The sequence below is a fragment of the Trypanosoma cruzi genome, genomic scaffold (assembly GCF_000209065.1).
Source record: "Trypanosoma cruzi strain CL Brener 1047053517031 genomic scaffold, whole genome shotgun sequence".
Classification (NCBI taxonomy): Eukaryota; Euglenozoa; class Kinetoplastea; order Trypanosomatida; family Trypanosomatidae; genus Trypanosoma; species Trypanosoma cruzi.
This window is the reverse complement of record NW_001849514.1, coordinates 67,096-77,380: the sequence shown is the minus strand read 5'-3', so window position 1 is coordinate 77,380 and position 10,285 is coordinate 67,096. Positions and strand designations below refer to the sequence as shown.

The window sequence follows — 10,285 nt, the reverse complement described above, 5'->3', positions numbered from 1 at the left end:
CGATTCAGCAACTGACTCCAGAGGAGGTGGCAAGGTTCATTCAAAGTGGGAAGATGGAGGTGTGCGGAAAGCTCATCACCGTCAACGATGTCAAGGTGGTGCGCAAGATCAAGGATGGCTTTACGGATTTTGAGAGCAACACCGACAACGATGTGGTGGTACTTTTGGACAAACGCGAGGAACAGGCTCTGGTGGATTCCTGGCGGGCGCGGGAGTTTGTCAACCGCGTGCAGCAGCTGCGCAAAAAGGTGAAGCTTGTGGTAACAGACATGGTGGACGTGTACTTTGAGTCAGAGGACGTGGAGCTCACGAACTCTATCCTCAATTGTGCAGAACAGGTCAACAAGACCATTCGGGGCAAATGGGAGACGATGGATAAACTACCGGCAGACGCGAAATTTGTTGCCGAAGAGGACAACAGCATTTCCGGTGTTGGCATTAAAATTGTCTTCACGGAGGTTTCGGCCTGACGTCGAACGTTCGGCGTTGGTTGTCGACATGCCCTTCCTACATCCTACTTTTTTTTTTTTTTTTTCTTGTTCTTTATAGAATTTATTGCTTGCCCTTTTTTTTTTTTTTTTTTGGCGTGTGTGTGTGTGTGTTTTGTTGGTTTTATTTAACCACATCGATTTCAATGAGCTCCCGTTTTCCGCATATTCATTTTTTTTTTTTTTTGCTTGTTGTTGTTGTTGTAGCAGGCACATGGGCTGTGGTATTTGATCCCCGACGTGGCGAAGAATTATGCAAGAGTAAGGTGAGGCAAAGACCGGAATAAAATCAATGAAGCAAAATAAAAAAAAAAAAAAACGAAAACAAAAGAAATTCACTTAATAAATTACTATTATTATTATTATTATTATTATTCATAAGCACACCAATCACAATATATTTAATCTTAATTATGCGAAGCGCGCTGCTAAAACACAGTGTTTAGGTGAGGACGGCTACGCGCCAAGAATTAGGTAGGCAAGGTTGAGGAGGGAAGGGGAACCGAGGTAGAGGCAAACGGAGAAGGAAAGAGGAAGAAGGGAAGGAAAGGAAAGAAAAGAAAAGAAAAGCTAGCATTATTTATATTTATTAATTTTGGATGTGATCTTGTTTTGGAAAGACTTGTTGTGGTATTATTATTAATTCAGTAACTATAAAATAAACTAAATAAATATATACATTATTCTGGTAGATGGACTTTGTTTTCTCATGTGCAACTTGTATACATGCATGCACAATGCCACACACATTCCCCTTTTCTTATCTTTCCATTTTCACACATATGCACTTTTTTTCCCTTTTTTTCTTTTTTTTTTTGTCTGTGGGCTGATGTTTGTGTGTGGGGGGGGCTTTTGCGCTTTGAGAAAAGAAGGTGAATGGGGGACTTTGTTGCCAATGTACTCTATTGGCTCCCCGCTGCGCTGATGACTCTTGTCACGTGTGTGACGATTTTTATCGCGGTGGGCTTGGCCCAAGGGTTCTTCCGAAATACTTTGTCGTCATTGTCGTGGCGTAATATTTTGTTCTTTACTGCCATGTCGTCTCGTCAGAAACAGCTTTTGGCCTCCATGCAGGCGGAGGAGCTGGTGGAGGCTGCGTTGCGTTCGGCTGGCTGGAAACATGTATTTCTTCGTCGACGTGTGCCCGTGCAGCGACTCGGGCACAACCGTGAGATTGATGTGGTTGCAGTGGGCCCTGTTGTGCTTGTGGTGGAGGTAAAACATTGGCGTGGGCAAGTCTGGAGCAACGGCTCGCGTTGGTTCCAGTGCCCCGATAACTCCAAGCGCGCGTTGGAGTTTGAGGACATTCAAGAAGATAACTTAGTGAAGGCGGCTGCACTTCGACGATTTATAGAAAATGACCGAAGAATACCGCTTTCAGACCATCACATGAACGGAAATCATCGTTCACCAACTGAGGAGGGTGACATTACGCAGGATAAATCGCGGGGGCACGGCACTTGGTATACGGATCGTCGTCTTCATAAGCAATGTGGTGAGTTTGTTCTCCCGGTAGTTGTCTTTACGAATCCTGCCGTGGTATTAGACCCCAGCACTGTTAAGCAAAAGAAGCGTGTCTTTAATCTTGCTTCTTTCCAGTTGTTTGCAGAGCAACTTATGCAGGAAATGCGAGGACCCTTGGTGCGTGGTGGAAGGCCTTGGGGGCGCTTAGCACAAAGGTTGCGTTCGATCCTCTTTGGGTCGGTGAAGCGACCCTTGGCGATTTCAATCCACGTGGAGGAACGAGTAGCCGCTGCCGTGGAAACAATGCGGACGTGGGACATGATCTACCTGCACAGCGGCCGTCTGATTCATGGCGATGTCACGGAACTCCATTTGCCTTCTATAAAACTTTGGATTGAGCGGAAGCACATTTTGGATGTGGAAGTTTGGTGGTTTGATGGATTTATTGGCTTGCTGCGGGGTCTTTGGGAAGGCGGTGGCGGAATGGTGCGTGTGCGATTTGACGCAGCCCAGCGATTGTTGATGGGGCGGGATGAAATTGCCATCCCCATCGCACCAAGAAACCTGAAGCATATGACGGCTAACGATCGTCTAGTGGTGAAGACGGCCGGAAGCAGAGTTACGGTGACGGTAGCCCTGGCGGATGTATGCAGACTGCGATTTAGTCACCATATGGAGGATTCACATAGTTAACGCAGTTGGAGGAAGACGAGTAAACAAACAACCCCTTTTCCTGTGGCTCAGTGAAAAAAAAAAAATTAGTCTGCGTGCATCTGTTTGGGAAAGGATGGAGGGGGGATGAAATAAGTGAGCGCTTCCTGTATATCATTATATGTGTGTATATACATGCGTTATGGTCGAGTAACCAGGGAACATAAATTAATAAAGGTGTGAAGGTTTACGCCGAGACAAAAAAAAAAAAGAAAGTGCAGGCGATGATGGACGGATGACGTGTTTTTTGTTTGTTTGTTTGAGAGGAAACATTGCAATAGAAGTGACGTAATAAACTCAACACTTGGCAAATACATGAAATCTACAAAAAAGAAAGTAAAGGGATACACCGATGCATCCGTTTCTTTTTTTTTTTTTTTTTTCTTTTTCCTCCTCCACCTCACCTTTTGTTTTTCCGTGTGTGTATATGCACAGAGATGATAATTTTGGAATTTTTCTTTCTTCCTTTTTTTCCCTCCCTTTTTCCCTTTTTTTTTTAATCTGTTATTTTTGTTTGTGTTGTCCTGCAAAGATAAAAATGACGAAAACACAAGGCAAATCTACACGCCAGAAGCGCAAAAAAAGCACTTCAATGGACCCCACAGTCGGAGTTCTTGAAGAAAAGGAAGACATGAAGAGTAGTCGCGGCGATATCTTGTTGGAGACACGGCCATCCCCGGAGGCGTCGAATCCTGCGCGCGAGATCTCGTTGAACTCCGACATGCCGCCTTCCAGCAGGCAATGCGATGGTGCGAAGCCCGCTTTTATGGTTGTCCAGGAAGGAAAGAGCAGTGAGGTTGCAGAACAGGCGCAGTTTCTTCATGTTCGTTTTTTTCTTTGGCCGATTGTGCGCGGTAGCCGCGGGACTCCCAGCATGGAGCATTTGACCCCGAGGTTGCAGAAAATTGCGCAAAGTGCTGCGGTTGTGTTTCCGGCGGGTACAACGTTTGAGGTTCGGCGTGAGGTCCGCATCAATCGTTGCTTGACTCTAAGGGATCGCACACACTGCAGTAATGTTTACTCAAAAAGTGATATTTCAAAGCGGAGGATTACCCTATGCGAGGAACATCGAATTTTGCGTGATGAGTACGCAGCTTCTTTCTCTCCTTGCGACAACCTGCCTTTTGACATGGCGTTCATATTTGATCCCACAATCCGAGCAGAGGTGACACATTATACGAACATGCGGCATACCTTAGAGAAGGAATCAGGTGTGGTTCCAGGCACGTACTTCGTGGCGGTGTTTAATGGCACGGAGATATTTTCTATTCGTGAGCTTGTGGAAGCCTTTTTTCGTGTCTACTTGGAGAAAACCGAGGGGGAAATTGAGAAAAATCACCCTTTCCCCCTTGTTATTCCCCCGAAGAAGGGCACATATCACGAGGTGTTTCATTCAAACCGGGCAGAGGAGTGTGCTTCGGGGCAGGAAGAATATCATGAGGAAGAGATCTCAATCCCGGTGGAGTTGGTGTCACCTCGTGTCTTTTTAGAGGCAAGAGAGCATCATAGATTGTTAGATGGCCCTGTGCAACAGGTTTTGGTTTGTGACAGGGAATTGGGTGTAATGGTGCTGGGCCGCGCAATTGACAAGCGTATTCTCGGTCCTCCGTCACGTCCACCGACGGGATCCACGCGATCTATGGACTCTAAAGAGATGGTGCAGAGCAGGAGTCAAATAAAAAAAAAGAAACCGCATGTGATTCTTGAAGTACCATCACCAATCTTACCGCCATTCAAACTGTGGCATCTCACCGGTGCCATTGTGGAGGCTGTCGGTCTCTTTACTCGTCCTTATTCATCCGTTCCGGAGTTTCGGGTTAGGTACAGCACTCATGACGATGGTGATGTTGAGCTTTCAAAATGGACACAGAAATCGAAGAGGAAGCGAGAGAGAGAGGATGCGTTTGGCGCCACACACAACATTATGACTTTGGAGGATGCCCACCAGATCTTATCTGGTGCCCAAGAAAAGGAGAGGTCAAAGGGAGACCAGAGATCACGAGACACATCCTTTTCTTTCTGTGACAATGGCAACTCGACCTCTTTCAACGGAACCGTGGACGCTTTTAGATTGCATGACGAGATGGGCCCAACACTCGGATGGTTATTGCGCTTTAGCACGGCGTTTGTTTTTGCTTAGAGGATTTGTCAGGGAGAAGAGGGGAAGAGGGAATGAATGCCGATGTAAATAATTGGTGAATTGAGAGCTAGCAAGAGGGGAAAAAGGCAAAGAAAAGGAAAAAATGTGTGGCACACTTGGCGATGTCTGAGGCTTCCACGTGATTTTCTTCTCGTTTTTTTTTTTTTTTTTTTTTTTTTTTCTGTGTGTGTGTGTGTGTGTGTGTGTGTGTTGTTCTTTTTTGTTGGTGTTGCTTTAAAAAAATTATTTTTTTTTTTTTATTTCAGTCACTGTGCGGCCACTGCAGCTCTGGGGAGGAGGGGGACGTCGTTTGTAGAGGGAGCGAAGATGAGATTGCAAAAGGAAAAATTAAAATGAAAAAAATTGCCGCAGGGAACTTTGAAAAACGAAGAATGAAAAAAAAAAAAGGTGATGTTCAGGTTTATAATATTGGACGTATTACTCAGAAAAGTTACCGTTTTTAATTTTTTCAAAGGGGGGAATTTCTTATTTATTTATTTTTTTGGCTCATTGTTGGTTGTCTCTAAATATTCATTTCACTGGTATCGGCATTTCTCTTGTCTTCTTCTCCATTTTGTTTTTTTTTATTTTTATTTTTTATTTTTTTTTTTCTCTTGTAGGAGCGGGGCTGTTTGAGTAGTCGCCGTGACGGATGATCGCGACGCAGTCAGAGGAGAGAGAGAGGGAAGGGAGGGAGTGAAGGGACATGGCACGTTGTTACGAATATCGTTAATGGATACGGAACAATTGTGTCACTGTGCTTGAGTTTATTCTTATCGAATTGGCCTCGAACGAATAATGTGAACGAGGGTTTAGGGTGAAGGAAGTACATATCGTTTTTTTTTGTTTGCTTGCTTGTTTTGTTGTTGTTTTGAGGGAGATTCGCGCGGATTTTGAGGATGATTTTCTCACTCTCTCAGTGTTTCTTATTCGTATTATTTATTTATTATTATTTTTTCTTCCGCGGTCGCGTGCTGGACGGAGGCGGGGCGGTGAGGGTAAATTGCCGCTTCTTCGTGTGGGTGTGGTCTCGGCTCCTGTTGAATTGCAGCTGGAGCATGCGCTTGACTTTTTTTTTCCGTATTTTTTGCTGCTTTTGATCGCGTGAAAACGCAAATAATAATAATAATAAATAAAAAACATAGAAGGGGATACATTGCGCTGAGGAACGAGAAGAAAAGAAGAAGCATTGACGGGCAACTCTGCCACCAATTTTACTGTTGGTGTGGTACATGCTTCAACGCAGTTTTGTTGTGCGTTGGGTTCCACGTTACATCCGTCAGGTTCCTCGGGTGCGACAGAAGAAGGAGCAACGAGATGCGGTGGCCATGGGGCGCTCGAAAGCCCCTTCAAAACGACGCGCGGAGTGTTCAGCCGTAAGTGAGCGTGATGGAGGAGTGGCGAGGGCGGCACAGGCAAAGCGGCTTGAAATAACTGAGGAGGGATCGACTGTGTTGGAATCACCTGTTTCTGACGTGTCACGCCTGCTGCTGCGGAAGGCAGAAACTCTTCTTGATTCCTGGCAAAAGTTAAACATGACGATGACAATCAGCGGTAGCCGGAGCGATTCTTTAATGGGGATGAAGAACTCGTCTTCAAGTCAAAAGCGAGATGCTGTGGCATTTATGGCGCAAACTGAAGTCTTTGCCGTTGTTAAGGGCATGATTCACTTGTCGACGCCTCACGAAGGCAGTTTGAATCGATGCGAAGAGGACAATAAACACGACAGCCTACGGCAGAACGCATTTCAGGAATACAGATCTACTAATATTATCAGCGGTATGGTGGTCATCCCCGATGAGGCCACGAACGATGCAGTGAATTATTTGGCGCAAATAGGGAGGCATCGCGTGGGCAAAGTGCAAGACAAAGTTGCTTCATTGGATGATTCATTCCCCATCTCATCTGCAATTTTCTCTTTGCATGAAGTTGTGGTATTTCTCGAACTTTACAATGCCATGGATTGTGAAGATGGTGAGTTGCTTCTGCGGTTACTTGAGGAATTACGACGCATCGTCTTTTCCACAGAGAAAGAAATTCGTACTGAAAATCATGTGTTGAGGGAATGTGAAGAGGGTGTCATCCCACGGCTCCTCCTTACGCTCTCTAGTCTTGGGATAGTGGAAGAGAACGTCCTGCAACGAATTGTAGCCATCAACGATGGGTCCATTTTGTCCAGAGCGACGATTGCTCGATATCCGGAATCCGATCTTATTCGTTTGCTGGTTGCGTTTAACCGCTTTGGCCTTCACCATGAGCCCTGTTTTCATGTGACGGCAAAAACGTTAAGACGCAATTCGTTGCGTAACCCGCTCAAGTCGTTTTGTAGAAATGCCGTGAACTGTAGGGTGGATGCTGCCCCCTTAGGAGACGGGGAAAAAAGGAGTCGCATTCCTTCCTCCATGGCCGGACTTACCATGAATGAATTGCTGGAAGCACTGACAGCCATAGCGCTTAGTTTGTGCCGGGAGAGGGAGGTTGTAAAGTTACTCGCGGCAACGATTGTTACCGCCGTCGAGGACGAGGAATATATGAGGTGTTCGACCAAAGAAAAGGCAAAGACACGAGAAGAAGACTTGGGTTTGCTTCGAACGCTACAAGTCCATCGTGCGGCTAAAGTTTGTGAGCAAATGGATATGCCCCAGCCATCGCTGGCACACCTGCTCCATCGACTTTCTATTCGTTATGGCGGGCTACTTGCTGATGGTGGCGACGTTTCGTTGAGCCCAGAGCGGGTTGGATTCTACGACTTCATCACGGCGGATTTGGTGAAGGCTCGTTGCAGCTGAAACAGTGAAGCAGATGATGTGTGGACATGTGTGTGTCTTTTTTTTCTGCTTTTTGTTGTTGTTTTTGTTGTCATTTTTGTCTCTCATTCTATTTTTTCTATTGTCACTCTTTGTGCTCTTCTCCTGTTGATGACGTCGCCCGCTATTTGGCGTTGCCTGTTTTTGCTGCCTTCTTACCATCGCGATTTGCTGCTTAGCAAGGAGTCGACTTGTGTCGCTGTGACTGAAAAAATATATAAATCACCTGGGAGGGGGAGGGGGAGGGGGCTGTGCTTTTGTAGGGAGTGAGAAGAAGAAAGGAAACAATAAAAGTGACAAACAGGAAATTGTGCGATTTGACCATGCAAGACTCACGCAGTTTTGCCCAAGTGGTCGCCGAAGGGGCCTCCATGAAACCCGCCGAGGTGGATGTCGCTACCACCATCAGCGGTGTCCGAGTTGGCATGAACACCACGGCGGAAACGACGGTGCCGACGGGTGCCCCAACCGACTCCGTCCCTCTTGGGGGTGCGGGCCCCTTGCCGATAGTCCGACTCCCCGGCGGAGAGAGTTACGCGGACGCCGTCAAGTCACGGAGCGTGAAATTGAATGGTGTCCCGGTGAGTGCTGGGAAAGTCCTTGGCTATGTGGAGTCACTGACGAACTCGACGTTGCAGGAGCAGGAGTCCGTGCTCTCCTCCTGGGCGGACGATGACCAGTGCTTCTTTGACTCCATACGCATCGCGCATGAAGCAGCCAAGAAGGATGGGGTGGAGCAGCCGCAGCAGGGGAGAGATATCGACCAGAGCACCGGCAGTTTCAGGCAAAGACGGGGTAGAAGGGGATGGAGGTTCATTGGTGTCAGCGAGGGCAGCAGGAACTCCGGCAGGCGACGCAGGGGATACAACAACAACAACAATAATAATAACTGAAATTACCAAGCCTTTTTGATACGTCGAGCGGCATGTAACCAAAAAATAAAAAATAAAAAAATCTCTCCGGTGGACGCCTAGCTTCGCTGCTTAAACGTTTTTTTTTTTTTTTGTTTGTTTGTTTTTTGTTTTGCCCGGGGAGGCGCAGGTGCAGCGTCAGTGAGAAGGAGGCAGGGAGGGAAGTGGGGGGGGGGGAATACGACAACGACAACAAAATTAAACGGAGACAACTTTCTAAGAAAAGTGCGGTCAACAAAATGAACGAAGAAACAGTGATTTGTGTCAATGAAGAAAAAAAAAAAAAAGAAGAGGTGGTACTGACAGCTGTGTCTGCGTGAAAAACAAACATGCAGAGAGAGAGAGAGAAAAAAAAAAAAAAAAAAAAAAACTAAAAAAGAAATAAGTAAATGCTTATATATATACATATATATAAAGGTTTTAGTAGACACGGAAGGGATAGCTTCATATGCATACATCCGTACATATTTATTTTATACTCAGCGGCAACAACAGCTGGAAAAAGAGAAGAAAGAGAAATAATTTCGATAACACAAACTCTTTGATCAAAACAGTGAAAAAAAAAAAATGAGTGGGAGGAATGGCTAACAAATGTCGATTGTGGGCATTCATTTACATCAACGTTTACAGGCTGCTTTTTTTCCTCCTTTCAAAGGAGGGGGAACGTCCCGTCGTTTTGTGGTACTTCATTTTGCTCCTTTTTGTGGTTGGTTTGCAATTTTCTGACTTCTGTCTTCTTTGTGGCTTTTTTTTTCTTTTTCTTTGCCGTCGCTGCTCATGGCCCTCTGTCCCCGTCGTTGTGGTGTATTTGTTGCAAACGGAGCGCACCTGGAAGAGAATAAAAAGGAAGTTACAGCCAGAGGCAAAGCGGGGGGGGAAAAAAGGCTGCATGCAGCCAGGACCTCACCTGGGAGGGAGGAAAGTGAATTTTGGGCGTTGCTCAGGCGCACAAATGTCTGTGATTATTATCAGCCTCGGCATTTATTCTATTCCTCTTTTATTGCATTTATTTTACTTTTGCTTTACATCATGTGTGCTGTTTTTGTTTGTTTGTTTTTGTTTCTCTTTTTTTCTTTTTTCTTTTTTTGCTGTTCAAGGCTTCCATCATCATCGCCATCATTAATTTCCATTTTTTTTTTCTTTTTCTTTTTCTTCATGCTTGTCTGTGTGGGTGCGTGTGTGTTTCTGGACATGTGGTCTGCGGTGTGTTCGTGGAGTACACGCATCGTTTTGTTTCTTTTCCCGTAGGGTGCAGGCACACAAATTTTCACGCAGGTGGAGAGTGATGACAGAGAGAGAGAGGGAGAGAAGGGGGAGGGGAGGGGAGGGAGGGGGAACACATTACACGAAAGGGAAAAGGGGGGGAATTCTGTCGTATTTGTTTGGTCTTTTTGATTTTGCATTTTGGTTTTACTCATGTTATTCCCATTCAAGTTAACGATTGCAGTTGATGTATCGAGTAACGTGTTAGGGATTTGAGGGGAAGGGTGAATTGTGTCTCTTCTGCATCCGACTGATTTTTTATCTATAAGTTTATGTTTTTTTGTTTGTTTGTTTGTTTGTTTTTCAGTTTATTTTTCCCCCTCCGCCTGTAAATATTTTTGTTTGTTTTTGTGTGTGTCATTGTTTAGGAGTACTTTGGGGCGTTCCCTTCTCTTCCCCTTTTCTTTTCTTTTTGTTGCTGTTTTTGTTTTTCCGTCTTCACTTCCATCCTTTTTTTTTTTTTTTTGGGGGGGGGGGGGGGTGATTGTCGGTCGGTCTTCT

The 10,285-nt window shown here is 45.5% G+C and overlaps 5 protein-coding genes across 5 annotated transcripts, besides 24 other annotated features; all 5 read left to right on the top strand.

The window, feature by feature from the left end:
* On the top strand, positions 1–470 carry Tc00.1047053504137.10 (isoleucyl-tRNA synthetase, putative; the record flags this gene model as incomplete). Its single annotated transcript, XM_808765.1, has 1 exon — positions 1–470. A coding segment is annotated over one exon (470 nt), but the record flags the coding sequence as incomplete, so codon positions are not given.
* Positions 1–10,285: part of a sequence feature (heterozygous, Esmeraldo-like haplotype) that runs on past the window's edge.
* Positions 519–583: a sequence feature (T-rich).
* Positions 761–818: a sequence feature (A-rich).
* Positions 788–822: a microsatellite.
* Positions 835–864: a microsatellite.
* Positions 1,009–1,058: a sequence feature (A-rich).
* Positions 1,064–1,085: a sequence feature (AT_rich).
* Tc00.1047053504137.20 (hypothetical protein, conserved) lies at positions 1,365–2,645 on the top strand (the record flags this gene model as incomplete). The annotated part of the gene is made up of 1 exon (XM_808766.1): positions 1,365–2,645. The coding sequence occupies one exon, from the start codon at positions 1,365–1,367 to the stop codon at positions 2,643–2,645; it is 1,281 nt and encodes a 426-aa protein (XP_813859.1).
* Tc00.1047053504137.30 (uncharacterized protein) lies at positions 3,016–4,803 on the top strand (the record flags this gene model as incomplete). Its single annotated transcript, XM_808767.1, has 1 exon — positions 3,016–4,803. One exon carries the CDS (start codon positions 3,016–3,018, stop codon positions 4,801–4,803), a length of 1,788 nt encoding a protein of 595 aa, XP_813860.1.
* Positions 3,025–3,052: a microsatellite.
* Positions 3,116–3,179: a sequence feature (T-rich).
* Positions 4,947–4,985: a microsatellite.
* Positions 4,986–5,014: a microsatellite.
* Positions 5,037–5,066: a sequence feature (AT_rich).
* Positions 5,376–5,419: a microsatellite.
* Positions 5,737–5,761: a sequence feature (AT_rich).
* Positions 5,918–5,943: a sequence feature (AT_rich).
* Positions 6,036–7,592, top strand: Tc00.1047053504137.40 (hypothetical protein, conserved; the record flags this gene model as incomplete). The annotated part of the gene is made up of 1 exon (XM_808768.1): positions 6,036–7,592. The coding sequence occupies one exon, from the start codon at positions 6,036–6,038 to the stop codon at positions 7,590–7,592; it is 1,557 nt and encodes a 518-aa protein (XP_813861.1).
* Positions 7,630–7,712: a sequence feature (T-rich).
* Positions 7,839–7,859: a microsatellite.
* Positions 7,934–8,503, top strand: Tc00.1047053504137.50 (hypothetical protein, conserved; the record flags this gene model as incomplete). Its single annotated transcript, XM_808769.1, has 1 exon — positions 7,934–8,503. The coding sequence occupies one exon, from the start codon at positions 7,934–7,936 to the stop codon at positions 8,501–8,503; it is 570 nt and encodes a 189-aa protein (XP_813862.1).
* Positions 8,544–8,565: a sequence feature (AT_rich).
* Positions 8,601–8,635: a microsatellite.
* Positions 8,869–8,903: a microsatellite.
* Positions 9,561–9,608: a sequence feature (T-rich).
* Positions 9,833–9,857: a microsatellite.
* Positions 10,058–10,086: a microsatellite.
* Positions 10,168–10,250: a sequence feature (T-rich).